Source organism: Somniosus microcephalus, chromosome 3, assembly GCF_052327205.1.
Source record: "Somniosus microcephalus isolate GS21.2 chromosome 3, FLI_Smic_1.0, whole genome shotgun sequence".
Lineage (NCBI taxonomy): Eukaryota > Metazoa > Chordata > Chondrichthyes > Squaliformes > Somniosidae > Somniosus > Somniosus microcephalus.
Genome location: NC_140989.1, coordinates 160,923,331 through 160,950,563, shown reverse-complemented (window position 1 = coordinate 160,950,563; position 27,233 = coordinate 160,923,331). Strand labels below are relative to the sequence as shown.

The window sequence follows — 27,233 nt, the reverse complement described above, 5'->3', positions numbered from 1 at the left end:
CCAATAATCCAGAGAACTGGACCAGTAATCCAGTGAACTGGACCAGTAATCTAGAGAACTGGGTCAGTAATCCAGGGATTTGGACCAGTAATCCAGAGAACGTGACCAGTAATCCAGAGGACGGGACCACTAATCCAGAGAACTGGACCAGTAATCCAGAGAACGGGACAAGTAATTCAGAGAACTGGATGAGTAATCCAGAGAACGGGACCAGTAATCCAGAGAACAGGACCAGTAATCCAGAGAACTGGTCCAATAATCCAGAGAACTGGACCAGTAATCCAGGGAACTGCACCAGTAATCCAGGGAACTGCACCAGTAATCCAGAGAACTGGGCCAGTAATCCAGAGAACGGGACCAGTAATCTAGAGAACTGGACCAGTATTCCAGAGAACTGGACCAGTAATCCAAAGAACTGCATCAGTAATCCAGAGAACTGGGTCAGTAATCCAGAGAGCGGGACCAGTAATCCGGAGAATGGGGCCAGTAATCCAGAGAACTGGGCCAGTAATCCAGGGATTGGGACCAGTAATCCAGAGAACTGGATGAGCAATCCAGAGAACTGGTCCAATAATCCAGAGAACTGGACCAGTAATCCAGAGAACTGGTCCAATAATCCAGAGAACATGGACCAGTAATCCAGAGAACTGGTCCAATAATCCAGAGAACTGGACCAGTAATCCAGAGAACTGCACCAGTAATCCAGAGAACGGGACCAGTAATCCAGAGAACAGGACCAGTAATCCAGAGAACGGGACCAGTAATCCAGAGAATGGGGCCAGTAATCCAGGGATTGGGACCAGTAATCCAGAGAACGTGACCAGTAATCCAGAGAATGGGACCAGTAATCCAGAGAACTGGATGAGCAATCCAGAGAACTGGTCCAATAATCCAGAGAACTGGACCAGTAATCCAGAGAACTGGTCCAATAATCCAGAGAACATGGACCAGTAATCCAGAGAACTGGTCCAATAATCCAGAGAACTGGACCAGTAATCCAGAGAACTGCACCAGTAATCCAGAGAACGGGACCAGTAATCCAGAGAACTGGTCCAATAATCCAGAGAACATGGACCAGTAATCCAGAGAACTGCACCAGTAATCCAGAGAACTGGACCAGTAATCCAGAGAACTGGTCCAATAATCCAGAGAACATGGACCAGTAATCCAGAGAACTGGTCCAATAATCCAGAGAACTGGACCAGTAATCCAGAGAACTGCACCAGTAATCCAGAGAACGGGACCAGTAATCCAGAGAACTGGTCCAATAATCCAGAGAACTGGACCAGTAATCCAGACAACTGGACCAGTAATCCAGAGAACTGCACCAGTAATCGAGAGAACGTGACCAGTAATCCAGAGAATTGGGCCAGTATTCCAGAGAATGGGACCAGTAATCCAGAGAAATTGACCAGTAATCCAGAGAACTGGACCAGTAATCCAGAGAATGGTACCAGCAATCCAAAGAACTGGACCAGTAATCCAGAGAACTGCAGCAGAAATCCAGAGAACTGGGCCAGTAATCCAGGGATTGGGAACAGTAATCCAGAGAACATGACAAGTAATCCAGAGAACGGGACCAGAAATCCAGAGAACGGGACCAGTAATCCAGAGAACGGAGCCAGTAATCCAGAGAACTGGTCCAATAATCCAGAGAACTGGATCAGTAATCCAGCGAACTGGTCCAATAATCCAGAGAACGGGACCAGTAATCCAGAGAACTCGACCAGTAATCCAAAGAACTGCACCAGTAATCCAGAGAACTGCACCAGTAATCCAGAGAACTGGACCAGTAATCCAGAGAGCGGGACCAGTAATCCAGAAAACGGGACCAGTAATCCAGAGAACGGGACCAGTAATCCAGAGAACTGGATGAGTAATCCAGAGAACCGGACCAGTAATCCAGACAACTGGTCCAATAATCCAGAGAACGGGACCAGTAATCCAGAGAACGAGACCAGTAATCCAGAGAACGGGACCAGTAATCCAGAGAACTGGTCCAATAATCCAGAGAACTGGACCAGTAATCCAGAGAACTGGTCCAATAATCCAGAGAACGGGACCAGTAATCCAGAGAACTGGACCAATAATCCAGAGAATGGGACCAGTAATCCAGAGAACGGGACCAGTAATCCAGAGAACTGGTCCAGTAATCCAGAGCACTGGTCCAATAATCCAGAGAACTGGACCAGTAATCCAGAGAACTGCACCAGTAATCTAGAGAACGTGACCAGTAATCCAGAGAACAGGGCCAGTATTCCAGAGAATGGGACCAGTAATCCAGAGAACTGCACCAGTAATCCAGAGAACTGGACCAGTAATGCAGAGAACGGGACCAGTAATCCAGAGAACTGGACCAGTAATCCAGAGAACTGGTCCAATAATCCAGAGAACTGGGTCAGTAATCCAGAGAGCAGGTCCAGTAATCCAGAGAACGGGACCAGTAATCCAGAGAGCTGGGCCAGTAATCCAGGGATCGGGACCAGTAATCCAGAGAACTGGGCCAGTAATCCAGGGATCGGGACCAGTAATTCAGAGAACATGACCAGTAATCCAGAGAACGGGACCAGTAATCCAGAGAACTGGATGAGTAATCCAGAGAACGTCACCTGTAATCCAGAGAACTGGACCAGTAATCCAGAGAACTGGTCCAATAATCCAGAGAACAGAACCAGTAATCCAGAGAGCGGGACCAGTAATCCAGAGAACGGGACCAGTAATCCAGAGAACGGGACCAGTAATCCAGAGAACTGGTCCAATGATCCAGAGCACTGGTCCAATAATCCAGAGAACTGGACCAGTAATCCAGAGAACTGGACCAGTAATCCAGAGAACGGGACCAGTAATCCAGAGAACTGGTCCAATAATCCAGAGAACTGGACTAGTAATCCAGAGAACTGGACCAGTAATCCAGAGAACTGCACCAGTAATCCGGAGAATGTGACCAGTAATCCAGAGAACTGGGCCAGTATTCCAGAGAATGGGACCAGTAATCCAGAGAACTGCACCAGTAATCCAGAGACCTGGACCAGTAATCCAGAGAACTGGTCCAATAATCCAAAGAACTGCACCAGTAATCCAGAGAACTGGACCAGTAATCCAGAGAACTGGTCCAATAATCCAAAGAACTGCACCAGTAATCCAGAGAACTGCACCAGTAATCCAGAGAACTGGGTCAGTAATCCAGAGAGCGGGACCAGTAATCCAGAGAACAGGACCAGTAATCCAGAGAACTGGGCCAGTAATCCAGGGATCGGGACCAGTAATCCAGAGAACTGGGCCAGTAATCCAGAGAATGGGACCAGTAATCCAGAGAACTGGGCCAGTAATCCAGGGATCAGGACCAGTAATCCAGAGAACGTGACCAGTAATCCAAGGAACGGGACCAGTAATCCCGAGAACTGGATGAGTATCCCAGAGAACGGGTCCAATAATCCAGAGAACTGGACCAGTAATCCAGAGAACGGGGCCAATAATCCAGAGAACTGGACCAGTAATCCAGAGAACTGATCCAATAATCCAGAGAACTGGACCAGTAATCCAGAGAACTGGACCAGTAATCCAGAGAACTGCACCAGCAATCCAGAGAACTGGGCCAGTAATCCAGAGAACTGGACCAGTAATCCAGAGAACGGGACCAGTAATCCAGAGGACTGGTCCAATAATCCAGAGAACTGGTCCAATAATCCAGAGAACTGGACCAGTAATCCAGAGAACTGGTCCAATAATCCAGAGAACTGGACCAGTAATCCAGAGAGCTGGTCCAATGATCCAGAGAACTGGACCAGTAATCCAGAGAACTGGACCAGTAATCCAGGGAACTGGGCCAATAATCCAGAGAACGGGACCAGTAATACAGAGAACTGGGCCAGTAATCCAGACAACTGCACCAGTAATCCAGAAAACAGGACCAGTAATCCAGAGAACGTGACCAGTAATCCAGAGAACTGGACCAGTAATCCAGGGAACGGGACCAGTAATCGAGAGAACTGCACCAGTAATCCAGAGAACGGGCCCGGTAATCCAGAGAACTGGACCAGTAATCCAGAGACCTGCACCAGTAATCCAGAGAACTGCACCAGTAATCCAGAGAACTGCACCAGTAATCCCAAGGACGGGACCAGTAATCCAGAGAACTGCACCAGTAATCCCAAGGACGGGGCCAGTAATCCAGAGAACTGCACCAGTAATCCAGAGAACGGGACCAATAATCCAGAAGCACAGATTCAAATCCCAACATGGCAGTTTGCGAATTTGAATTCAGTTCAAAAAAATCTGTAAATAAAAAGGTGGTATCAGTAAAAGTGACCATGAAGCTGTCAGATTGTTGTAAAACCCAACTGGTTCCCTAACATCCTTTAGGGAATTAAATTAAACACAAAATTGATCATCCAATTCTAGACTCATTTCTTGGCCCATTTCTTGTCCCCACACCTCGATTTTCTTCTTTCTTCTTGCAAAGAGACTGAGGAACAGTCCCATAGACACTCCCAAAACCTTGCCCCAACTGGCCATTCTTTATATGTGGTGGCAGGGTATGCAAATGTCAGGATATCAGGAGATTTCCCGGGTCTGCACCCAGGGGCACTGGGCCCATCTGATATCCGCACGCAGAGGTCCTTGTAGATGTCACTGGTTAGTGATGTGGGGCAGAGACTGAAGCTCAATTTCCATCTCTGTAGCCCAAGGGCTAGGAGGCAATTGTACTGTCACTAATGCTGCCCCTGGCTTATGTCAGTCAACTCAGCACAGCCCAGCGACTAAATCTGGGAGCTTATTGGTTTCTGGGCTCAGTTCCCTCCCATCCAATGTACTGATCCGCTCAACCATTTATTGGTCAGAGACCCATGCAGCAAACTAGCAGAGACGCACTGGTGCCTTCCCCACTCCATGACTGCTGCACTGTTGGAGAGGCCATCTATTGGATGGTGTAATGATCAGTAACATGTCATTCTAGAATGGTACACTAGGTGGAGCTGTATGTGTAGTAAGGGGCTACCCACAAGGCAGTAGTCAAGATGGATGCCTGTACACTAGTCCACATGGCTGAATAAATGACTAGCTCAAGCTAGCTGTTCATAATGAAAACGTCCATTTATTTATGAACATAACAGATGGGACATTAAACTGAGGCTGAGTCTGCTAGTTCTGATGGATGTAAACAATTCTGTGACGTTAATCAAAGAGGAGCAGGGCATCCAACATCTGCAGTTACTTTTTCTGCACGTGCTTTCCCCCGGTGACCTGGCCAACATCCCTCTCTCATTCAACACTGCCAGAAAAAAATTCAACTCATTTGCCGTTTATGTAATTTTGCTGTGCTCCAACTGGCAGCCATAGAATCATAGAATAGTACAGCACAGAAGGAGGTCATTCGGCCCACTGAGTCTGCGTCGGCTCGTTCAAAGGCGATCCAGTTAGTCCCCCTCCCCCGCTCTTTCCCCATATCCCTGCAATTTTTCTCCTTCAAGTATTTATCTAATTCCCTTTTGAAGGCTACCATTGAATCTGTATCTACCACCCTATCAGGCAGTGCATTCCAAATCCTAACCACTCGTTGCATAAAATGTTTTTCCTCCTGTCGCCTCTGGTTCTTTTGCCAATCACCTTAAATCTGTGCCCTCTGGTTACCGCCCCTTCAGCCATTGGAAACAGTTTCTCTTTATTTACACTATCTCAACCCTTCATGATTTTAAACACCTCTATCAAATCTCCTCTTAGCCTTCTCTGCTCTAAGAAGAACAAACACAGCTTCTCCAGTCTATCCACGTAACTGTAATCCCGCATCCCTGGAACCATTCTAGTAAATCTCTTCTGTACCCTCTCCAAAGCCTTCACATCCTTCCTAAAGTGTGGTGCCCAGAATTGGACACAATACTCCAGCTGGAGCCAAACTAGTGTTTTATAAAGGTTCAGCATAACCTCCAGTCTATTGTACTCTATGGGCTCGATTTTGTCAATGGGGAGCTTTTGGAGGCGGGACTCCCACTTTTTGGGTTGTAGTCCCGCCTCCATCGATTGTGGCGAACCCATGCTATTTTCCCTTGATTGACATTGTTAAGCCCGCCCAGCGGGCTCAGCAGGCCAATTAACGGACACCTGGTTACTGGTTTTGAAGGAATACGCCATATTTCAGAAAGATACACCATAATATGAACAGAATTCTGACATTATTAATACATGATATACTGGGTTTAAAAATCTAAAGCCTCCGAGACACAGGCTGCAAACAGAAATACAGGCTTCTGAGATAAAGATCAGTTGTATAACAAAGCTGTAAAAACCAAACAAGCTTTGAAATGGGAATTAGTTAAATATACTAAAACAATTAGCCTATTGAAATGGCAGTTTGGCACTTCCGAAAGGTCTGGAGTTTGGGAATAACACAATGAGAAGACCCAGTTTAAAGTCTTAAGAACTAACACATAAAACAGAAACACAAACATTAAAAGAGGCATGTGCCTTTGAAAAGATAACATCAAGCAAAAGAAACACCTGCTGGTCAAATAGTTTTTATGTTAAACTTGGAAGACAGGAAACACGATTAAATATGCAACCAATTGAGATAGCTAGAAATGCATGAAACACTCTGGTCAAAGTGTCTTTAATATATACATAGTAAATATGATACCAACAAGAACACTTTGAAGATGTAACTTTAATAGATGCACCAAGCAATTACATTGTGTTTGTATTAAACTTGGAGCAGCAGGGAGTCACAATGTCTGCTAAAAACCAGTAAAGCCAATAATGCCCAGAAATTCGGGTCCTAACGTGTGAGTACGCACGGGGTACTCACGTGTAGGGCCAACGAAAGTGCCGATTTCATGCATGCACTGCGCATGCGCGGGAAACCGGCACTTCTGTTCCCCTGAAAGAAGGGGTTGAGAGGTGGAACGCATGCGCCGGAGAGGCAGCGCGTGCGCATTGAACTTACGTTTTCTTTCCAGGTTTCTCCGGGAGGGTAAGTCTCCAACAGTTACACTTTTAAAAAGCAGGCGCAAGGCCTGCTTTTAATAAGGTATAAGTGGTGAATTAATTAAAATTAAAACATATTTTCCACAGGTTTATTATTTTTAAATACTTTAAAGAAAGGTAAGTTTATTTTTAGCCCCATTAGAAAATGTGATTAATTTTTTCAAAAATTTAAATTGTTTAAAATAGTTATTTCATGTAATTTATAGTTATTTTAAAAATGTGATTTAAAAAAAAAATTATTTGAAGTTTCAGTGATGTTTTGGGGCTTATAGTATTTACAGATTTGGCAGCTCTTCCTGACAAACTTATGAATGAAGCATTCCCTGCTACCACTGGCTCTCCATGGCCCACGTGATCCCAGGGGACGCATCGAACTAACTGCACCCCTGAGATACACAAGCACTGCGTGCCGGCAGTTGGAGGAGGCCCAGGATCGGAATCCCACACGGGCCCACAGCTCAATGGCCGGCGTGCTAGGTAAGTGCAGGTCGGGGGCTTGCACCCGCGGGAAGTCCCCGACCCGAATTTCTGGGCCATTAAGAATTGAATGAAAGATTTTGTAAGAATGGCATCAAACAGAAACCATTGCGGTCATATTGTTTTTACGATGGTTTTTGAAACACCTAAAGGTAGAGACATAATTATGCATGCAATAGTTGAATTGACAGTAAGAATAGAAAGCATTCAACAGAGGTCTCAATAAAGACAATTAGCTGATATCAGCAGAGAACTTCAAAGAATAAACCACTGCAAAAAGGGTATAAAAATAAGAGCTTTTCAAACAGAAAGTCAGAACTCGCTGAACGGGCCAAGCGTTTCTCAACTTCACAGGCACGCTCTGTAAGTTTTTAACATTGAGTCTCGGGTAATCGAAGTAATTGATTTTGGTGGATGTTCTGGATTTAGAAATAAGTAAGAAATGTAGAAATGTAACGAAGTAAAGAATTGAGAATAAGGATCTCTGAGAAATAAGAAATGTAAGCTATCTGTATTTTGAATTGATAATGTTGTATTTGGACTTTCAGAAGACTTTCAATAAGGTCCCACATAAGAGATTAGCGTGTAAAGTTAAGGCACATGGGATTAGGGGCAAGGTACTGACTTGGATAGAGAACTGGTTGGCAGACAGAAAGCAAAGGGTTGGAATAAACGGGTCTTTTTCCGAGTGGCAGGCAGTGACTAGTGGGGTACCGCAGGGATCAGTCCTTGGACCCCAGCTATTCACAATATATATTAATGATCTAGACAAGGGAACTAGGTGTAATATCTCCAAATTTGCAGATGACACAAAGCTGGGCGGGCGTGTGTGCTGTGAGAAGGATGCCGAGAAACTCCAGGATGATTTGGACAGGTTGGGTGATTGGGCAGAAGCATGGCAGATGCAATATAATGTGGATAAATGTGAGGTTATCCACTTTGGTAGCAAAAACAGGAAGGCAGATTATTATCTGAATGGCAATAGATTGGGAGAAGGGGAAGTGCAACGAGACCTGGGTGTTCTTGTGCACCAGCCGCTGAAGGTAAGCATGCAGGTGCAGTAGGCGGTTAAGAAGGCAAATGGTATGTTGGCCTTCGTAGCGAGAGGGTTTGAGTACAGGAACAAGGATGTCTTGCTGCAGTTGTACAGGGCCTTGGTAAGACCACATCTTGAGTATTGTGTGCAGTTTTGGTCGCCTTATCTGAGGAAGGATGTTCTTGCCATGGAAGGAGTTCAGCGAAGATTCACCAGGTTGATACCTGGGATGGCAGGAATGACATATGAGGAGAGATTGGATCGATTGGGCTTGTACTCGCTGGAGTTTAGAAGAATGAGAGGGGATCTCATCGAAACTTATAAAATTCTAACAGGACTAGACAGACTAGATGCTGGAAGGATGTTCCCGATGGTCGGGGAGTCCAGAACCAGGGGTCACAGTCTAAGGATAAGGGGTAGGCCATTTAGGACAGAAATGAGGAGGAATTTCTTCACCCAGAGAGTGGTGAACCTGTGGAATTCTCTACCACAGAAGGCAGTAGAGGCCAATTCATTAAATATATTCAAGAAGGAGTTGGATATATTTCTCAAGGCTAAAGGGATCAAGGGGTATGGGGAGAAAGCAGGGACCGGGTACTGAATTTGGATGATCAGCCATGATCGCATTGAATGGCAGAGCAGGCTCAAGGGGCCAAATGGCCTACTCCTGCTCCTATCTTCTATGTTTCTATGCTGTAACTGATTCAACAGCTGTTAACTGAATGTCGGCTCTTAAATAAACCTATATATTTTTAGAATTGTCTCAAAGACTAATTCTGTATAAACTCGCGAACCCAATTTCTGTATACTCTTTTGTAAGGAGTTGCAGAATTCTGGGGGGTATTCCGGACCCTCATAATATCCAGAAGGTTACAGTCTAGTTAAACTTATTATGAATGCTATCTGGAGGACAGTAACATCTTCAGTCGTTCCTTTCCTTAAGGGAGAGATAGCCTGAACCTTTCGACCCATTTAAGTGTTTTATGGAATTCAGCTATCTCTAACTTAAGTTGAGGGTGAACGTCTGGGGAATACGCCTGATTTGGGTTATCCCGGGAAGGGCTAGGACTTGTAATTATCCCTTCATGGTGACGTCAGTGATTGACATTTCATCTGTCAAGAGCTTTTGACAGATGAAAAATCAGCGTTTGACAGCTCTGTGAAGCTGTCAAACACTGACAATCTGTCTTCTAACTTGAGTCCTTCTACTCAGACTCAGTTAGAGAACTCTCCAGACCAGAAAGCAGAGGCTGCAGTTTTTGACAGTTCAGCGGCCATTCTGCTTTCTGTGCCGGTGAGCTGAGGGACTCCTGAGACCTGAAGGAAGGAGCCTGCAGGAGAAAGTAAAGTAAAACTTAATAAAACACTTTACACTTACCTCACACACTTACCTCTGCACACATGCACCCATCGCTCACCTGCACAACGGACATCTCGACCCCTGCAACCCCTGCAAACCGACGGTCCACCTCGCTAACTTGGCGTGGTTTGGAGCTGTTGGACAGCCTGCACTTCAGGGCTAAAAATAGGGATTTGGCAAAAAACTGCCTGTTAACTACCTGTTAACAGGCAGTTAATTGGCAGTAATCCCCTTCCCACCTCGGGGATCCGGCTCCCAGCACAGGTCGGGTACCCGCCTCCTGGGGCATTGGCACGGAGCTGGGTTGGGGCGGGATGGGTTCCTGCCCCACGATTCTGCAGTTTTCCCACCACTCCCACCTCCAAACCCGCCTCCTCGGGGCTTGGAAAATCGAGCCCTATGCCTCTATTTATAAAGCCCAAGGGGGAAAATTAAAGCCTTAAGAGGGCGCTACTGGGGCGCAAAGCAACTAGCACCCGTGTGCAGCGATGTTTGCGTTGCTCACGAAATTGACTAGACACTTTGCGGCGGCGCTAAACACTACCGCTACGATCTCCTGCACCCATAGATCGTGACGTCAGTCGAGCGTGCAATGCCCCGGACCAGATATTGAGTGGTGCCCCCTGTCTTACCGCCTGCCGCTAGCAACGACAGGTTGAGGGAAGCGTTTTGCAGTTGGGAAGGGACTGGGGGAGCGCTATTTAAAGGTGACCGCTTCCTGCCTTTTTTTTGGCAAAGTTTTTGCACCACACATTCTAAGTGAGAGAGAGAGACTGCAGGAGATATTCAAAGCTGTGTTGAGGAGTTTTGGGTACTGAGCAGCACTTTGCAGGTTCTTTTTGATTTGATCTTCCTTGCATCGATTTAGAAGAGACGATGGGGGCTGCACTCTGAGGTCTTTCCCTGGGCCTCTCCATTGTTCTTTCCAACAGATTTGATGTACAGGTCTCTCCAGGCCGTGATTCAATGCTGCAATGAGCAGGGTGTGGATGGAGTGCTAGATCAACCCTCCCCTTTACGAACTGGCCGGCGTTCCATGTGTTCCTGTGTCTGTGTTCCATTGCTGACTGACATTACATGAGCTTCGCCAGCGCTCTGAGGTAGTGCCTCGCTCCTCGGCGTTAGCGCCTTAAGAGAGGTGTGTAGCGCCTGATTTAGCGCTCCAATCACCTCCAGGGGCGATAGAAGCCAAGTTTGCAGTCGGAGGCGATAATTAGCGCCAGGTGCTAAACTTTGCACCCGGCTGATAATCGCGCCCTAAACGGGGCGATACTGAATTTCTCCCCCCAAGATCCCAAATGCTTTATTAACTGCTTTGTTAACCTGTCCTTCTAAGATTCGTTTGTCCATCCAACAATGGCTGCATTTCAGAAGTAACACACTGGGTGTAGAGTGTTTTGGGAAGTCCTGAGGTAAGTTGTATATAGAAGCGGGTCCCTTTCTTTCATATTTTAATATGGGAGTATGCTGAGGATTGAGCAATCTTCATTGGTGTTTTAACACTGATAATGTTTGCCAGCTTGCTGCGATCCTAGAGTGTTGCATTTCTGACCTAAGACCTAAGTTTAGGTCAGCTGAACTTCACTCTTGTTGTGTATGTAATATGTGTGCTACTTTGAACCTATGGACAGGACTGCACTACTTGTTGGGCGTAGTGATACGCAGTACCACTCCTGGCCATAGGGGTATAAATAGTACTGTGGGTACTGATCTCCCCTCAGTTCCCGCCTGTGGGCATGAAGTAAAGACCTATGTATAGTCCCTACCTCCAACCAGTAAAGACCTGTTTGAGTTATACGTTTAAGTCTTTGTGTTAATTGTTCAATACAATACACATACTTAACACTGGCGACGAGTCAGGTTCTTACCCTGCGGCAGTTGAAGAGAGGTTTCAAACATCACCACCCCACTAGAAACGACAGGCTTTAGGACTCTGAAGCCTCCATCAGCGACTGAGCACTGGAATGCAGCAGCCATCCTGACAGCTTCCAGCGACTGACAGAAGTCTTTCCGCAGTTTCCTTGTTCAACCTAGGTGGTGGGGTAAGCCGTGCAGTGTTGGCTACAAAGACAGGGCTGGGGAAGTTGGAGAAGATAAGGGCGATCGCAATCCCTGATAAGAGCCGCGGTGAAACGCGCGAGCGGGTAAGCCAGAGCCCGGGAGGGAGCGAGCAAGAGCCGCTTCGGTCGGGAGCCACTTCGCTATCCAGCGATCGCATCCGCTGATAAGGGCCGCACTCGGGCGATCGCGGCGAAGATAAGGGCCGCACTCGGGAGCTGAAGGGAGACGGCGTCGGGGGACGGGTGAAGACCGCCAAGCGCGGGAAAACCGCCATTTTGTGGGCGGAGGACGACGGCAAGAGCGGGAAGCCGCCATCTTTGATAACAAGTAAACAAAATAAAATCTGAGAAATTGCAAATCTACAATGCCTAAACACGGGAATATTAGCACCTTTGATAGTGACCTCGAAGATTGGGCCATATATGTTGAAAGAGTAAAACATTATTGTAAGGCCAATAAAATTCGTGACCAAGATAAAGCTCTAACATTATTAAATTTAATGGGTGCGAAGACATACGGGCAATTGAAACACCTGTTATCACCAGATGAACCGGCGGATAAGACGTTCGATGAGATTGTTACTGTCCTGAAAGATCATCTAAACCCCACGCCGCTGATGCTAGCGGAACGATTTAAATTTTACGACAGAAGGCAGCTACAGCATGAAAGCAATGCTGATTATTTGCTGGAATTGCGTAAATTAGCGAAATATTGCCAGTTTGGAACGGGACTGACAGAGGCACTTCGAGACAAATTTGTGTGTGGTTTATTTAAACAGGATACACAAAAGCGACTGCTCGAGGAGAATGAGCTGACGCTTGAGAAGGCGGTCACTATGGCAGCAGCACACGAAGCCGCAGCGAGAGGCACGGCAGTAATGCAGCTACGGTCACCGGAGCTCAGTGCACACAAATTGGGTGTGAGTTCTGGCAAATGTTATCGTTGTGGAAAGACAACGCATGATCAGAACCAGTGTTGGTTTAAAAACCAAGAATGTAGAACTTGTGGTAGGCTTGGACATATAGCTAGAGTATGCAGGTCAGGGAAGAAGACCAGCAACAAGAAGTCACCGCAAGGAAAATACGCAAAGGTACACAAGGTGACCGAACAGGAGTCCGATTCAGACGCTAGCAGTAATGAACTGGCTAGCTTAAGCTGTAATGAACTGGCTAGCTTAAGAGTACTCAACGCTGGTAAGGGTGCAGACCTCCAGACAATTTGGGTCACTCTTCAGATAGAAGGAGTCCAAGTAAAACTGGAATTGGACACTGGATCGGCATTGACGGTCATAAATAAGAAAGATTACGGAAAGTTATTCCAACATATTCCCCTACAGGATACGGGGATTATATTGAAAACATACACGGGGCAAAGAGTGTACCCCATCGGGAAAATAGAGGTTGCAGTGGCCCACAAGGGCGAAGACAGTCAAATAATGGACTTATATGTGATATCTGAAGGAGGTTCTCCACTACTAGGACGGGAGTGGATTAGGAAAATGAATATGGACTGGCATTTCCTACAAACAATAACGAGTGAGAACTCGGTGAAGATAGTCGGCCCAGACTCTGGAACGGATGATGGTAAGCCCAACTCAGGTGCAAAAGACAAAGTTTCAGCACAGAATTCCACTGAGCAACAACAACATAGTTTAACTGTGGATTCTGAGTCTGGCAAGTCTACTGATGTGCCCATTTCTGAGGGACACCGGGCTCGAACTCAACTCCATTTCAAACTACAACAGCAATTAGAACAAATGCTTCGCCGTTTTGAGCAAGAGTTGAATGCAACGAAAGAGTTCTTTGATATAGAGTTGGAGAATCTGGAAAGACAACAGAAGCAGCTGATGGAGAAAATGGAGCAGGAGCACACAAAACGTCTGATGTCAGAGGAGTTAACGGTCAGCCAACTCCTGCATATGCTGAAGGACAGGACTCTGAAATGGGAAAAACTTGAACACGAACTTCAATATTCAAACGAAAGGGGTTCGGAGCTCTCAAAGGTTATTGGAAGAGCTGAGGTGGCAACACAGACTGAGATGACTGCAACAGAGCAGCCCTTGGATGCCAAAAGTACGCTGACTCACGTCAACGTAGAACAACAGACCGCTGAAACAGCTGCTCCGGTAGAGGGATTGAATAGTCCGATCAATCAATCTCCAAAAGAAGTTGAAGTAGTAAAATCTCAAATGAGGTCATTAGTAAACGACTTGCTGAAAGCCCAGAAAAAGCTGGATGAAGAGGTACGCATGAAGAAGTCTCTTCAGGAAAGATGTCTGGACTTGGAACAAAAGCTGGCTAACGCCCAGCTGGGTATGGAGGAAATAGAAGACCCTCTCGCTGGCCTAGATCAGGACGACACCGAATATTACTATGTCCTGTCCTGCCCAACTTGTAACTTCGACTCCCACCATACAGAAATCATGGAGGAGCACCGAAAGTCTACGGAACATCGGGAGAAGGTGGCTCTACTACGGAAAAAGGAGGGAGAGAAGGAGGAACTGCGCATGCAGCTGGCAGCTGACAGTGGAGCCCAGAGAGTCTCCAAGAAGCAGAAAAGGAAAAGTCGAAACAGAAGATGACCCATCTGAACCATTATTACCTCTACCAGATCACACACGTGGTCCCTCCGAACGGAGCCAATTCAGTTCGGAAGTTCAAACTGTTAAATCCATGGAAGGACTATTGAATGAGTCACTCCAGCAACGTGAACCGACTCCACCACAGAGATTGAATCTGTGAACTGTTTTCCGCAGAGACTGAATCTGTGATCTGTTTTGACATGAAGTTATCTATGTATCTATGTTATTCTGTTATGTAAACCTGAAGTTATATATGTATATATGTTATTACGTTATGTTAAATGGGGAGATGACTGTAAAGCTAGGAAGGGAGGAATGTTGTGTATGTAATATGTGTGCTACTTTGAACCTATGGACAGGACTGCACTACTTGTTGGGCGTAGTGATACGCAGTACCACTCCTGGCCATAGGGGTATAAATAGTACTGTGGGTACTGATCTCCCCTCAGTTCCCGCCTGTGGGCATGAAGTAAAGACCTATGTATAGTCCCTACCTCCAACCAGTAAAGACCTGTTTGAGTTATACGTTTAAGTCTTTGTGTTAATTGTTCAATACAATACACATACTTAACAACTCTGTCTTGCCAGAGGGCAGGTTTTGTTCATTCCAAGCCTCCACATACCTTGGCTTTGCCCAATCCTGATGCTTTGTCCCTAAGTTCTGTACATTGTCGTTCAGAGGCCTTCAGATCTCCCTCCATCCGATCCATCCAGCTCATAAACTGTCTGACATCATCCTGGTAACTGGTCCACTGGGATAACGCACCTTCCAGTTGACTGAACACAGAATTGAAAAAGAAAAATTATATTAGTGTAATACAGTATATCTAAAAGGCTAATTCATATTATCCACCCCACAGCCAGAGGTCAATCTTCAATTAAAATAGTCGCAGCGTTTTCTGCCCGTGTCTTGTAAATTTCACTTCCTGCCTGACTGACACTTACATCATTCTTGTGACTGCAACTTATTTCAGCTGGAGGATTACTAACATGTTGTGGGGTTCGTGGGACAGTGTCGCACAATTATTGAAAGACGTTCAATGTGCTTTTAGAATAAAGAATAAGTGGTTTCTGGTTTATGAAGTCACACTCAGCACAGCGTGAGGACATTTCAAAATCAATTGCTTCAGTTAGTCACTCTCTATGATGAAGTGCATCAGAGGGAGTGACGAACTGAAAATAATGACAGCAAATAGTGAAACATGCATTAAGCTCTTCAATATATCGTAGCAAATCATGCAAAATGTTGGTATGAAAATGTCTACTTTTTTAAAACCACATCTTGGCTCAGTGGTAGCACTCTATCTTTTGAGTCAGAAGTCATGGGCTCAAGCCCCATTCCAGAGACTTGCGCACATAATCCAGGCTGACATCCCTAGTGCAGTACTGAGGGAGTGCTTCACTGTCAGAGGGGCCGTCTTTCAGATGAGACGTTAAACCGAGGCCCCGTCTGCCCTCTCGGGTGAATGCAAAGGATGCCATGGCACTATTCAGAAAGGAGAAGGAGTTCTCCTGGTGTCCGAGCCAACACTCCTCCCTTAACCAACACCACCAAACACAAATTAGCTGGTCATTCACTAGATAACTACAGATGACGATAACGAGGCCCAAGGCAAATCTCAGAGCTGCAGGAATTTCCACCCCATGATTAGTATTCAGAAGTACAGTGATTGCCGTAGATGGTTACTTCAATCAGTGGCCGCCACCTCACCATCACTGCAGAGGCCTTGGCTGAGTTTGATGCACTCCCCTAATTCTATCACAGATGAGCAGGGACTGACCTTTTGCACTGAATAGAGAAGGAGAGGAGCGAGTCCCAGGAATCTTTCAGATCTTCCATCTGTTTGCGAATAGCGGCTGTGCCCTCGAGGGAGGTGCTCCTCAGAACAGACTCCCCTCGGGTCAGCACCATCTTCAGCTGGATCTCCTTCTCCTGTCTGAGAGCGAGCAGAGCCTGTCGAAAGAGCGATTCAATTCCAATTAATAGAGGCCCACAAACTGTCAGCTTCTCGCTACCCATCCTGGAGGAGGATTTTTAAAAATTCATTACCTGGGATTTGGGCCTCACGGGCAAGGCCGGCATTTATTGCCCATCCCTAATTGCCCTTGAGAAGGTGGTGAGCCTTCTTCTTGAACCGCTGCAGTCCGTGTGGTGAATGTGCTCCCACAGTGCTGGTAGGGAGGGAGTTCCAGGATTTTGACCCAGAGGCGATTAAGGAACGGTGATATACATTCAAGTCAGGATGGTGTGAAACTTGAAGGGGAACTTGGGAGGGGATGGTATTCCCATGCGCCTGCTGCCCTTGTCCTTCTACGCAGTAGAGGTCGCAGGTTTGGGAGGAGCTGCCGAAGAAACCTTGGTGAGTTGCTGCAGTGCATCCTGTAGATGGTACACACTGCAGCCACGGTACGCTGGTGGTGGATTCCTAAACATTGAGAAGTTGATGTCTGTTTAGAATATTTTTTGCAATTCGCCAGACAATGAATAATTCTGTCCACCACCGTGACATTTTGCCTGTGTATGTTAGGGGTTTAATTACATACAGTTGGATACTGCTCAGTCCAGTGACTTGGGTGAATGAGAACAGAATCACACAAGGATGAGAAAGTACGGCAACAAAATAGGATTGAGAAACAGAAGTATGTTCCTCACATTAAGACGGTTATAAACTTCTTTAAATGGTGCCAATATCGGCAGTTACTTGAAAAGAATACAGGGACAGATTTTCATCTTCTGCTCCAGCGCAGTGACCTGATGGAGTGGGTCGCCCTCATTTCACAGAACCATCTCCCATTTCCACTTCATTCTACTGCTCTGCTCTGTCAGATCACCACCCGGGGGTGAAACTGAAAACCTACCCCTGTGTGTGTCGGGTGACACTCAAACGTGACACCACAGACTAGACAAATTCCCAAATTTTTCTGAGTCTATCCCCTTCTATAATTTTCTACAAGTAAAATTAACACCTTCTCAGCTATAAGACATTCAAGATCTCCCACTTTCAACCCTAATATTTATCTGGATAGCTGAACGTACCTCTACAGCAACACCAAAGAACTTTATAGTATTGCTTATCTCCTGATGTACGAGTCCTTCTGTTTGATAAAGTCCATTGAGCAGCTAACTCCCGTAAAACTACAATAATGAAGAACCTTTAAAGAAGTAGGTCACGCACATTAATCACTGACTGTGTAACCAAGTATAGGGCTTGAGCACCTAATCCAGGCTGACATTCTCAGTGTAGTACTGAGGGAGTGCTGCACTGTCGGAGATGCCGTCTTTCAGATGAGACGTTAAACCGAGGCCCCGTCTGCCCTCTCAGGTGGATGTAGAAGATCCCACGGTACTATTCGAAGAAGAGCAGGGGAGTTCTCCCCAGTGTTCTGGCCAACATAATGGGCAGAGAATTGTGCAGAATGTGCACCTGATCTGCTCTTCCCCTGGGTGAGGTTCCAAGCCGGGACTGTATATGTGCAAAACCGGTCCTGTGGTGTAAACGTATCCTATGGAACTCACCTCGACCTTTGCCATACGACTGTCTAGCATGTTTTTATCGGCAGTGGGAGTGCAGTAGGACTCCAGCATGTGCCTGGCATCGGCCAGCCAGTCTTGCAGCTCCTTCAGTCCCTGCGAGAACTGCTGGTGTTCTGTCACAGTTCGCTGAACTCGTAAAGCCTTCTCCTGAAATCCAAAAAGGGTAGAAGCAACCATCACAAAAACATTTCCCGATTCCATTTTACGTTTTGTTTCTGCAAACTCCGGCCCAGAGTTCTTCACACTATCCGAGCCACTTTGCGAGCAATAGTAGTACGAAGGCTGGGTTAGCTCCAACACTGCTATTTTTCCTTTTGAAAGTTATTATTCTGCTTCCACCACCCTTTCAGGCAGTGCATTCCAGATCACAGTAACGCGCTGTGTAAAATAAAATTTCCTCATCTCCCCTCTGGTTCTTTTGCCATTTATGTTAAATCTGTATTCTCTGGTTATCGACCCTCCTGCCACTGGAAACAGTTTTTCCTTATTTACATTACAAAACCCCTCATCATTTTGAAAACCTCTATTAAATCTCCTCTTAACCTTCTCCGCTCTAAGGTGAACAACCCCAGTGTTGTATCCGTGTGTTAATAGAGACACGGAAGGCAGGAGTAGGTTTCACAGGTGTTTACTGAACAAAGTCTGGAGGTGAACTAACAGATACAAGACAATATATAGGCTTATATAGCCCGAGTGGCCATTACCGGCATTACAGTACACAGGGGGCTCTTAAAGGCACATACACCACAATTCCTTCCCTTTTAGACAACCAGTACATAATATTTTAAGTAATCATTAATTAACATGTTACAATCTACACATTGCTGCAGTTAATCAATTATAAGTCAGTCTTTCTGGAGGCTTCCTGACTGGGTCTGGATAACGCCTCGGTGGTGTAGTAGTTTCTGGTGGTGTAGTAGGTTCTTTTGGCAAGGCTGATTCGGCTTGAATGCCAGTGTCAGGTTCATCTGGTTCCAGTATCACCGGATCGGAGGTAGATACTATGGGTATCTCTACTTCATCATTAGGCATATAGAGTTGTGGTGTAGGTTGTCCCTTTTCGGATGACTCTATGATCTGGTCAGCATGGCGCCTTATTATGCTTTCTCCAATGTCCACAGTATACATCAGCGGTCCTAGTCGTGTGCAAATAGTTCCAGGCTGCCATTTCTCGGTACGGTAGTCCCGGGCCAAAACTTGTTGACCTATCTGGAAGGTTCTAGTTGGCCTTTCATTCATGCCTTGAAATTGCCGGTTCTCCACGTCCCTTCTGATGTTTGGCTTGATCAAATCCAGCCGGCATCTTAGGCTTCTATTGAAGAACATCATGGCGGGAGTTTGGTTTGTAACCACATGTGTTGCATTCCTGTATGCAAACAAGAAGTTATCTACCTTATGCTGAAGTTTTATGTCTTCATTGCCCATGGCCTTTATGGCCTTCTTGAAGGTCTGGACAAACCTTTCAGCCAATCCATTGGTGGCGGGATGGTATGGGGCGGACGTGTAGTGCTTAACCCCATTGTTTTTTAAGAACTTCCTGAATTCTTCGGACACAAATTGCGGTCCATTATCAGAACAGATCTGTTCAGGCAGCCCATTCCTGGCAAATATGGTCCTTAATACTGTGATGGTTTTTTCCGTGGTGGTGGAGGACATCTTTATTACCTCCGGCCACTTGGAGTGTGCATCAACCGCGATTAAGAACATTGAGTCCATAAATGGACCAGCAAAGTCGATGTGTACCCTTTGCCATGGAGATGAGGGCCACTCCCATGGATGTAGAGGGGCTTGTGGTGGGGCGTTTTGGACCTTCTGGCATCCTAGGCAGCTCTTGGTCATTTCTTCGATGTCTCCATCGATACCTGGCCACCACACAAATGCTCTGGCTAGGTTCTTCATTTTCACTCCACCCAGATGCCCCTCGTGAAGCTCCTTTAGCACTTTATCCTGGAGTTTGGGTGGAATCACCACTCTGGATCCACACATCAAGGTTCCTCGGCACACTGACAGCTGTTCTCTTCTTTGCAAGAATGCTGGCAACAGTGGTTCGCCATGTGCTGGCCATCCCTTCACCGTTAAATCGTAGACTCGTGAGAGAGTCGGGTCATTTCTCGTTTCCTTTTCAATGGCAGAATTTGTTACTGGTAGACATTCCACTATGGTTGAGTGGAACATCTCCACTGGGTCTACTGTAGGTGCCTCTTCTACCATTGGCAACGGTAGGCGCGATAAACCGTCAGCATTCCCATGCTGTTTTGATCCTTTGTATTCTATGTCATATTGGTGTGCCCCTAGGAAAAGGGACCACCTCTGTAGCCTTTGCGCTGTCATAATGGGAACACCCTTTTTAGGGTTGAATATGGAGATGAGGGGTTGATGGTCAGTCAACAAGGTAAATTTTTGTCCGTGTAGGTAATGGTTCAATTTCTTCACTCCCCATACCAGGCTGAGTGCGTCCCTGTCGATCTGGGCATAGTTACGCTCAGCTGAGTTCAATGAGCGTGACGCAAAAGCTATCGGCCGTTCTGAGCCATCAGGGAATCTATGTGATAATACCGCTCCTACGCCATAAGGGGATGCATCGCACGCCAGTCTGATTGGCAGTGATGGGTTGTAATGAGCCAAAACTTCCTTGGACGTGATCAAGCCTTTACATTTATGGAAGGCACGTTTACAGTCCTCGCTCCATTCCCAAATTACTCCCGTTTGTAGCAGTTCGTTAAGAGGGTGCAGAACAGTTGACAAGTTTGGTAAAAATTTATGGTAATAATTTATCAATCCCAGGAACGACCTTAATTGTGAGACATTTTCAGGTGCTGGTGCTTTTATGACCACTTCAATTTTCTCAGGGGACTTATGCAACCCTTCTTCATTAATTATGTGGCCACAATATGATATTTGTTTCTGAAAAAATTCGCACTTGGGGCAGTTTGCTCGTAGGCCCCGTTCTCTCAGCCTAGTGAGTACCTTCTCCAAATTGGCAAGGTGTTCGTTGTCGTTTTCTCCTGTTACAAGGATGTCGTCTAGGTAGCATTGAGTCCCAGGAATCCCTTGCAGGACTTGTTCCATAGCTCTTTGCCAGATAGCTGGAGCTGATGCTATTCCGAAAACCAGTCGATTGTACTGGTACAGGCCTTTGTGTGTGTTTATTGTGAGATACTTTTTAGAGGCCTCCTCAACCTCCATCTGTAGATATGCCTGTGCCAAGTCAATTTTTGTGAAACGTTTCCCTCCGGATAGTGAGGCGAAAATATCTTCTATCCTCGGAAGAGGATACTGTACCGTGTGAAGGACTGGGTTTACAGTCACCTTGAAGTCCCCACAGATGCGAATTTTTCTCTGTTCTTCAGATTTATCATTATTTAACGTTTTCTTCATGACTGGGACGATGGGTGTTGCCCACTCGCTCCAATCTATCTTGGATAACACGCCTGTCTTTTCCAAATTCTCCAGCTCTGCCTCGACTGCTGGATGAATTGCGTATGGCACCGGCCTTGCCTTAAAAAACTTGGGAATTGCCGCATCTTCCACCTTTATTGAGGCGGTGACGCCTTTCAAGGCTCCTAGTTCCTGTTGGAACACTTCTTTGGCGTTGGCCAAGATGTCTTTTAATCGTTCAGGTATGATGTCATCATCATTTTTTTTTCTTACTGGTCGCCGTCAGTGCCTGAATGGAGTGCCAGTCCAAACGTATCTTCCTGATCCATTCACGTCCGAACAGCGGTGGACCACCATCTTGCAGAACGTATAAATACAACTTCTGTATTTCCTTGCCGTTGTATACAACAGGCACATTTATTTTCCCTTTGGGGTATACTTTCTGCCCTGTATATGTTTTCAAGGTAATGGATGTGTCTTTCAAAGGTATATGCGGAAATAGCCGCTCGTAATCCCGTCTACTTATGACGGTCAGAGCTGATCCTGTATCTAGCTCCATTTTAACTGGGGACCCCGCTATTGTGAGGGTAACCCAAATGGTCTGGTAATCTTCTTTGGCAATTACATTATGTAATTTGAGAGAGCTTAGTCTCTTGTTTCCGGAGTCGCTATCGCTCTTCTGGTCTTCGGAGCTACTGTCTGTCATCATTTGTACCTTTCTGTACTTTTCTTGATTGATTTTTTTTCTGTCAGTGGATTTTTTGTTTCCAGATCGGCATACACGTGTAATGTGTCCCATCTTTCCGCATTGCCTGCATACTTTGTCCTTGAACCAGCAGTCCCTCTGGTCATGGGTGGATCTGTCGCAGCGATAACATCTCTCAAAACCCCGTGTCATTTCATGGGTGCCGAAGTCCTGTGGCTTTTGCTGTATCTTTGCAGCTCCTCTTGCTGCTGCTTCGTATGATACAGCCACACTGAAAGCCTTGTCCAGTGTCAAATCTTTCTCAGAAAGTAGTTTTTTTTGTGTTCCTTCACTTAGGAGACCGCAGACGAATTTGTCTCGTAGAGAATCTGCCTGTCCTGTCCCGAATTGGCAGTGTAGGGTATCAACAATCTCCTTAAAATTCTTGTCCATCGGTTTGGCTGGAGTGATTAAGTTTCGTAACAGCCCGTATGTCCTTGCGCCCATTAGATTTAGAAGTACCGATGCCTTATCATCTTTTATTTCATTCGCTGTGCAATATTTCTCCACTCTTTCCACATATGTGGTCCAATTCTCTATATCGTTATTGAAAGCATTAATATTGCCAGCCTTAGGCATCTTGGGGGAAAAAAATGGCGCCTCCCGCGCTTTCCCGCCGCTGCTGCTGCTGACAATGCTGTTTTCCGCGGTTTTTATTTACAGGTGGAGACTCGTTCCCGCCGGACTCTCTGGGACTTTTCCCTCCCTCTGCTTGTCCGAACGCCGACCTGCTTTGCAGTGCCGGCCATCTCCCGAGTGCTCCCCCCCTCTGTCTGTGTTTGCCTCCGCCTTCGCTGCTCAGCCCCGCTGCAGAGCCAGCTGATGGAGCCCCAGCCCGCCACCCAGGAAGGATTATTGCAGTACCTGCCACCAGCTCGGCTAGCTGGTGAAACCACAGGTTTTTTTTTTTTTCTTGCTTTTCTTTGACTTTCGTCTGAGGAATCGATCTTCTTGAGGTGCTGCCAAATTGCAGGTAAGTCCGTTTCCACTTCGTCGCCACTGTTGTATCCGTGTGTTAATAGAGACACGGAAGGCAGGAGTAGGTTTCACAGGTGTTTACTGAACAAAGTCTGGAGGTGAACTAACAGATACAAGACAAGATACAGGCTTATATAGCCCGAGTGGCCATTACCAGCATTACAGTACACAGGGGGCTCTTAAAGGCACATACACCACACCCAGCTTCTCCAGTCTAGCCACATAGCTGAAGTCCATCACAATGCAGAGCTTTGCGCGCCGGCTGAACGCACCTGTTCCACAGCCTGCTGCTGCTGAGTGTAGTTCCTGAACTAGAGGGCCGTGCTCACTTCCTGCTCCTCCATCATTCTCTCCACCATCGGGACTAAGCTCTGGTTCATGGAGATCCCACCACAAACGGCAATGGCAAAGAGGAGCCTGCAGCAGTTAACGACTTAGGCCACTTGGAATAGGGGTAACTAGCTGCTAAATGTTAACCGATGCCTTTGTGGAAAGAGGGCGCAAAGCAGAGGTACAGAAGCCTACAGGTAGACACGCCTTTGGTCCATGCGGGTGGGTGACTGTGGAAAAGTGATGAGAAGCCAAAGGTGTAGTATCCCGAAAATCATGGGAGCGCTCCCAGCCGGCAGGGCTCCACTCTGGGAACACCTGTTGATACGATTTACCCTTAAGTGTGTAATCAGAACACTCAACGGGCGTATTCTATTCATTTGGAAGTGCAATTCACTCGTACAAGTCATTCAAGCGCCAAGGGATAAACTTTACAAAATAACACTCTTGGACCGTAGCTTCAACGCAACAGGAGCACTGACTGGGGAGTCCTGAGGCGGAGACCGGCGCACCCGATTCGCAGTCTCCGCAATTTTCCGCTCATCGATTTTAATGAATGGGAAATTGCGCTCGCCGTAAATCAGACTCATTGATTTCGACTCCCGAATTCACAAAGTGCGTCCATTGTATGCGGCTGGAGAACGAAGTCCTTTACAAATGGCACTGACAGATCAAAATCGAGGACCAATCACCTCCAAATGTGCAATCTGAATAACTTCACAGATCCCTGCATGTGCAGGAAGCTATTAGTCAGCTGTGGCTCAGTGGTAGCACTCTTGCCTCTGTGTCAGAAGGCTATGGGCTCAAGTCCCGCTCCACAAACTTGAACACATAATCTAGGCTGCATTGTCAGAGGTGCTGTCTTTAGGATGAGACATTAAACCGAGGTCCCATCTGCCTTCTCAGGTGGACATAAAAGATCCCATGGCACTATTTTGAAGAAGAGCAGGGGTGTTCTCCCTGGTGCCTTGGCCAATATTTATCACTCAATCAACATCACCAAAACAGATAATTTGGCTATTATCTCATTGCTGTTTGTGGGAGCTTGCTGTGAGCATATTTGCGGCTACATTTCCTACATTACAACAGTGACTACACTTCAAAAATGATTTAATTGGCTACAAAGCACTTTGGGGCGTCCTGAGGTCGTGAAAGGCGCTATAGAAATGCAAGTCTTTCTTTCTTAGTTTCGCACCCTAGGCTACATCTAGTTGACTAAAGTGACTATTTCCTTAAATGTAAAACGGTTTAAATGTGCCATGCAGTTTATTTATTACATTGAGGTGCTTTGTCGCCCTGCTTACTCTCAAAATATTGTCTAATGTGAGCGTTTCACGACAACTAGCGCAATGAATTGAAACCGAAACCGGGTGAAAAAGAATCAGCTCCTCAGGTCACAAGCAACTCCGAATGCTCCCAGACTTTACACACATCTCTCACAGGACTTTTCATTCATCTGTACTTCTGTTGCTCAGGGTCTGTCGCTCAGGTTGCTCAGGGTCTGTGAATCAGGGTCTGTGACTCAGGGTTTGTCTCTCAGGGTCTGTGGCTCAGGGTCTGTGGCTCAGGGTCTGTCACTCAGGGTCTGTCGCTCAGGGTCTGTCGCTCAGGGTCTGTCGCTCAGGGTCTGTGCCTCAGGGTCTGTCGCTCAGGGTCTGTCGCTCAGGGTCTGCGGTTCAGGGCATGTGACTCAGGGCTTGTGGCTCAGGGTCTGTCGCTCAGGGTCTGTCGCTCAGGGTCTGTCGCTCAGGGTCTGTCGCACAGGGTCTGTCGCTCAGGGTCTGTGGCTCAGGGCCTGTCGCTCAGGGCCTGTGGCTCAGGGCCTGTGCCTCAGGGTCTGTGCTTCAGGGTCTGTGCCTCAGGGTCTGTGCCTCAGGGTCTGTGGCTCAGGGTCAGTGGCTCAGGGTCTGTGGTTCAGGGCATGTGACTCAGGGTCTGTCGCTCAGGGTCTGTCGCTCAGGGTCTGTGGCTCAGGGTCTGTCGCTCTGGGTCTGTCGCTCTGGGTCTGTCGCTCAGGGTCTGTCGCTCAGGGTCTGTCGCTCTGGGTCTGTCGCTCAGGGTCTGTCGCTCAGGGTCTGTCGCTCAGGGTCTGTCGCTCAGGGTCTGTGGCTTAGGGTCTCCGGGTCCGTGGCTCAGGGGCTGTGGCTCAGGGTCTGTGGCTCAGGGTCTGTCGGTCAGGGGCTCAGGGTCTGTGGCTCAGGGTCTGTGGTTCAGGGCCTGTGGCTCAGGGCCTGTGGCTCAGGGTCGGGGCCTCAGGGTCGGTGGTTCAGGGTCGGTGGCTCAGGGTCGGTCGCTCAGGGTCTGTCGCTCAGGGTCTGTGGCTCAGCGTCTGTGGCTCAGCGTCTGTGGCTCAGGGTCTGTGGCTCAGGGTCTGTCGCTCAGGGTCTGTCGCTCAGGGTCTGTCGCTCAGGGTCTGTCGCTCAGGGTCTGTCGCTCAGGGTCTGTCGCTCAGGGTCTGTCGCTCAGGGTCTGTGGCTCAGGGTCTGTGGCTCAGGGTCTGTGGCTCAGGGTCTGTCGCTCAGGGTCTGTGGCTCAGGGTCTGTGGCTCAGGGTCTGTCGCTCAGGGTCTGTGACTCAGGGTCTGTGGCTCTGGGTCTGTGCCTCTGGGTCTGTGCCTCTGGGTCTGTGCCTCTGGGTCTGTGCCTCAGGGTCTGTGGCTCTGGGTCTGTGGCTCAGGGTCGGTGGCTCAGGGTCGGTGGCTCAGGGTCTGTCGCTCAGGGTCTGTGGCTCAGGGCCTGTGCCTCTGGGTCTGTGCCTCTGGGTCTGTGCCTCTGGGTCTGTGGCTCAGGGTCTGTGGCTCAGGGCCTGTGGCTCAGGGTCTGTGCCTCAGGGTCTGTGCCTCAGGCTCTGTCGCTCAGGCTCTGTCGCTCAGGCTCTGTCGCTCAGGGTCTGTGGTTCAGGGTCTGCGGCTCAGGGTCCGCGGCTCAGGGTCTGTCGCTCAGGATCTGTCGCTCAGGGTCTGTCGCTCAGGGTCTGTGGCTCAGGGTCTGTGGCTCAGGGGCTCAGGGTCTGTGGCTCAGGGTCTGTCGCTCAGGGTCTGTGGCTCAGGGCCTGTGGCTCAGGGCCTGTCGCTCAGGGTCTGTGGCTCAGGGTCTGTGGCTCAGGGTCTGTCGCTCAGAGTCTGTGACTCAGGGTCTGTGGCTCAGGGTGTGTGCCTCTGGGTCTGTGCCTCTGGGTCTGTGCCTCTGGGTCTGTGCCTCTGGGTCTGTCGCTCAGGGTCTGTGGCTCAGGGGCTCAGGGTCTGTCGCTCAGGGCCTGTGCCTCTGGGTCTGTGCCTCTGGGTCTGTGCCTCTGGGTCTGTGCCTATGGGTCTGTGGCTCAGGGCCTGTGGCTCAGGGCCTGTGCCTCTGGGTCTGTGGCTCAGGGGCTCAGGGTCTGTGGCTCAGGGCCTGTGGCTCAGGGTCTATGGCTCAGGGTCTGTGCCTCAGGGTCTGTCGCTCAGGGTCTGTGACTCAGGGTCTGTGGCTCAGGGTCTGTGGCTCAGGGGCTCAGGGTCTGTGGCTCAGGGTCTGTCGCTCAGGGTCTGTCGCTCAGGGTCTGTGGCTCAGGGCCTGTGGCTCAGGGTCTGTGGCTCAGGGTCTGTCGCTCAGGGTCTGTCGCTCAGGGTCTGTCGCTCAGGGTCTGTCGCTCAGGGTCTGTGGCTCAGGGTGTGTGGCTCAGGGTCTGTCGCTCAGGGTCTGTCGCTCAGCGTCTGTGGCTCAGCGTCTGTGGCTCAGCGTCTGTGGCTCAGCGTCTGTGGCTCAGGGTCTGTCGCTCAGGGTCTGTCGCTCAGGG

At 47.9% G+C, this 27,233-nt stretch overlaps 1 protein-coding gene across 12 annotated transcripts in view; it reads right to left on the bottom strand.

Annotated features, from left to right (window-relative positions):
- Positions 1–27,233, bottom strand: part of syne1b (spectrin repeat containing, nuclear envelope 1b) — an 834,787-nt gene that overhangs the window by 404,547 nt on the left and 403,007 nt on the right. For all 12 annotated transcript variants that reach the window (XM_085981815.1, XM_085981811.1, XM_085981814.1 and 9 more), the window contains 3 exons: positions 18,011–18,175; positions 16,275–16,447; positions 15,117–15,270 (listed from right to left, as the gene is read on the bottom strand). In XM_085981815.1, coding sequence (XP_085837941.1) covers positions 15,117–15,270; positions 16,275–16,447; positions 18,011–18,175 — 492 coding nt within the window. The remainder of the gene's footprint in view (positions 1–15,116; positions 15,271–16,274; positions 16,448–18,010; positions 18,176–27,233) is intronic.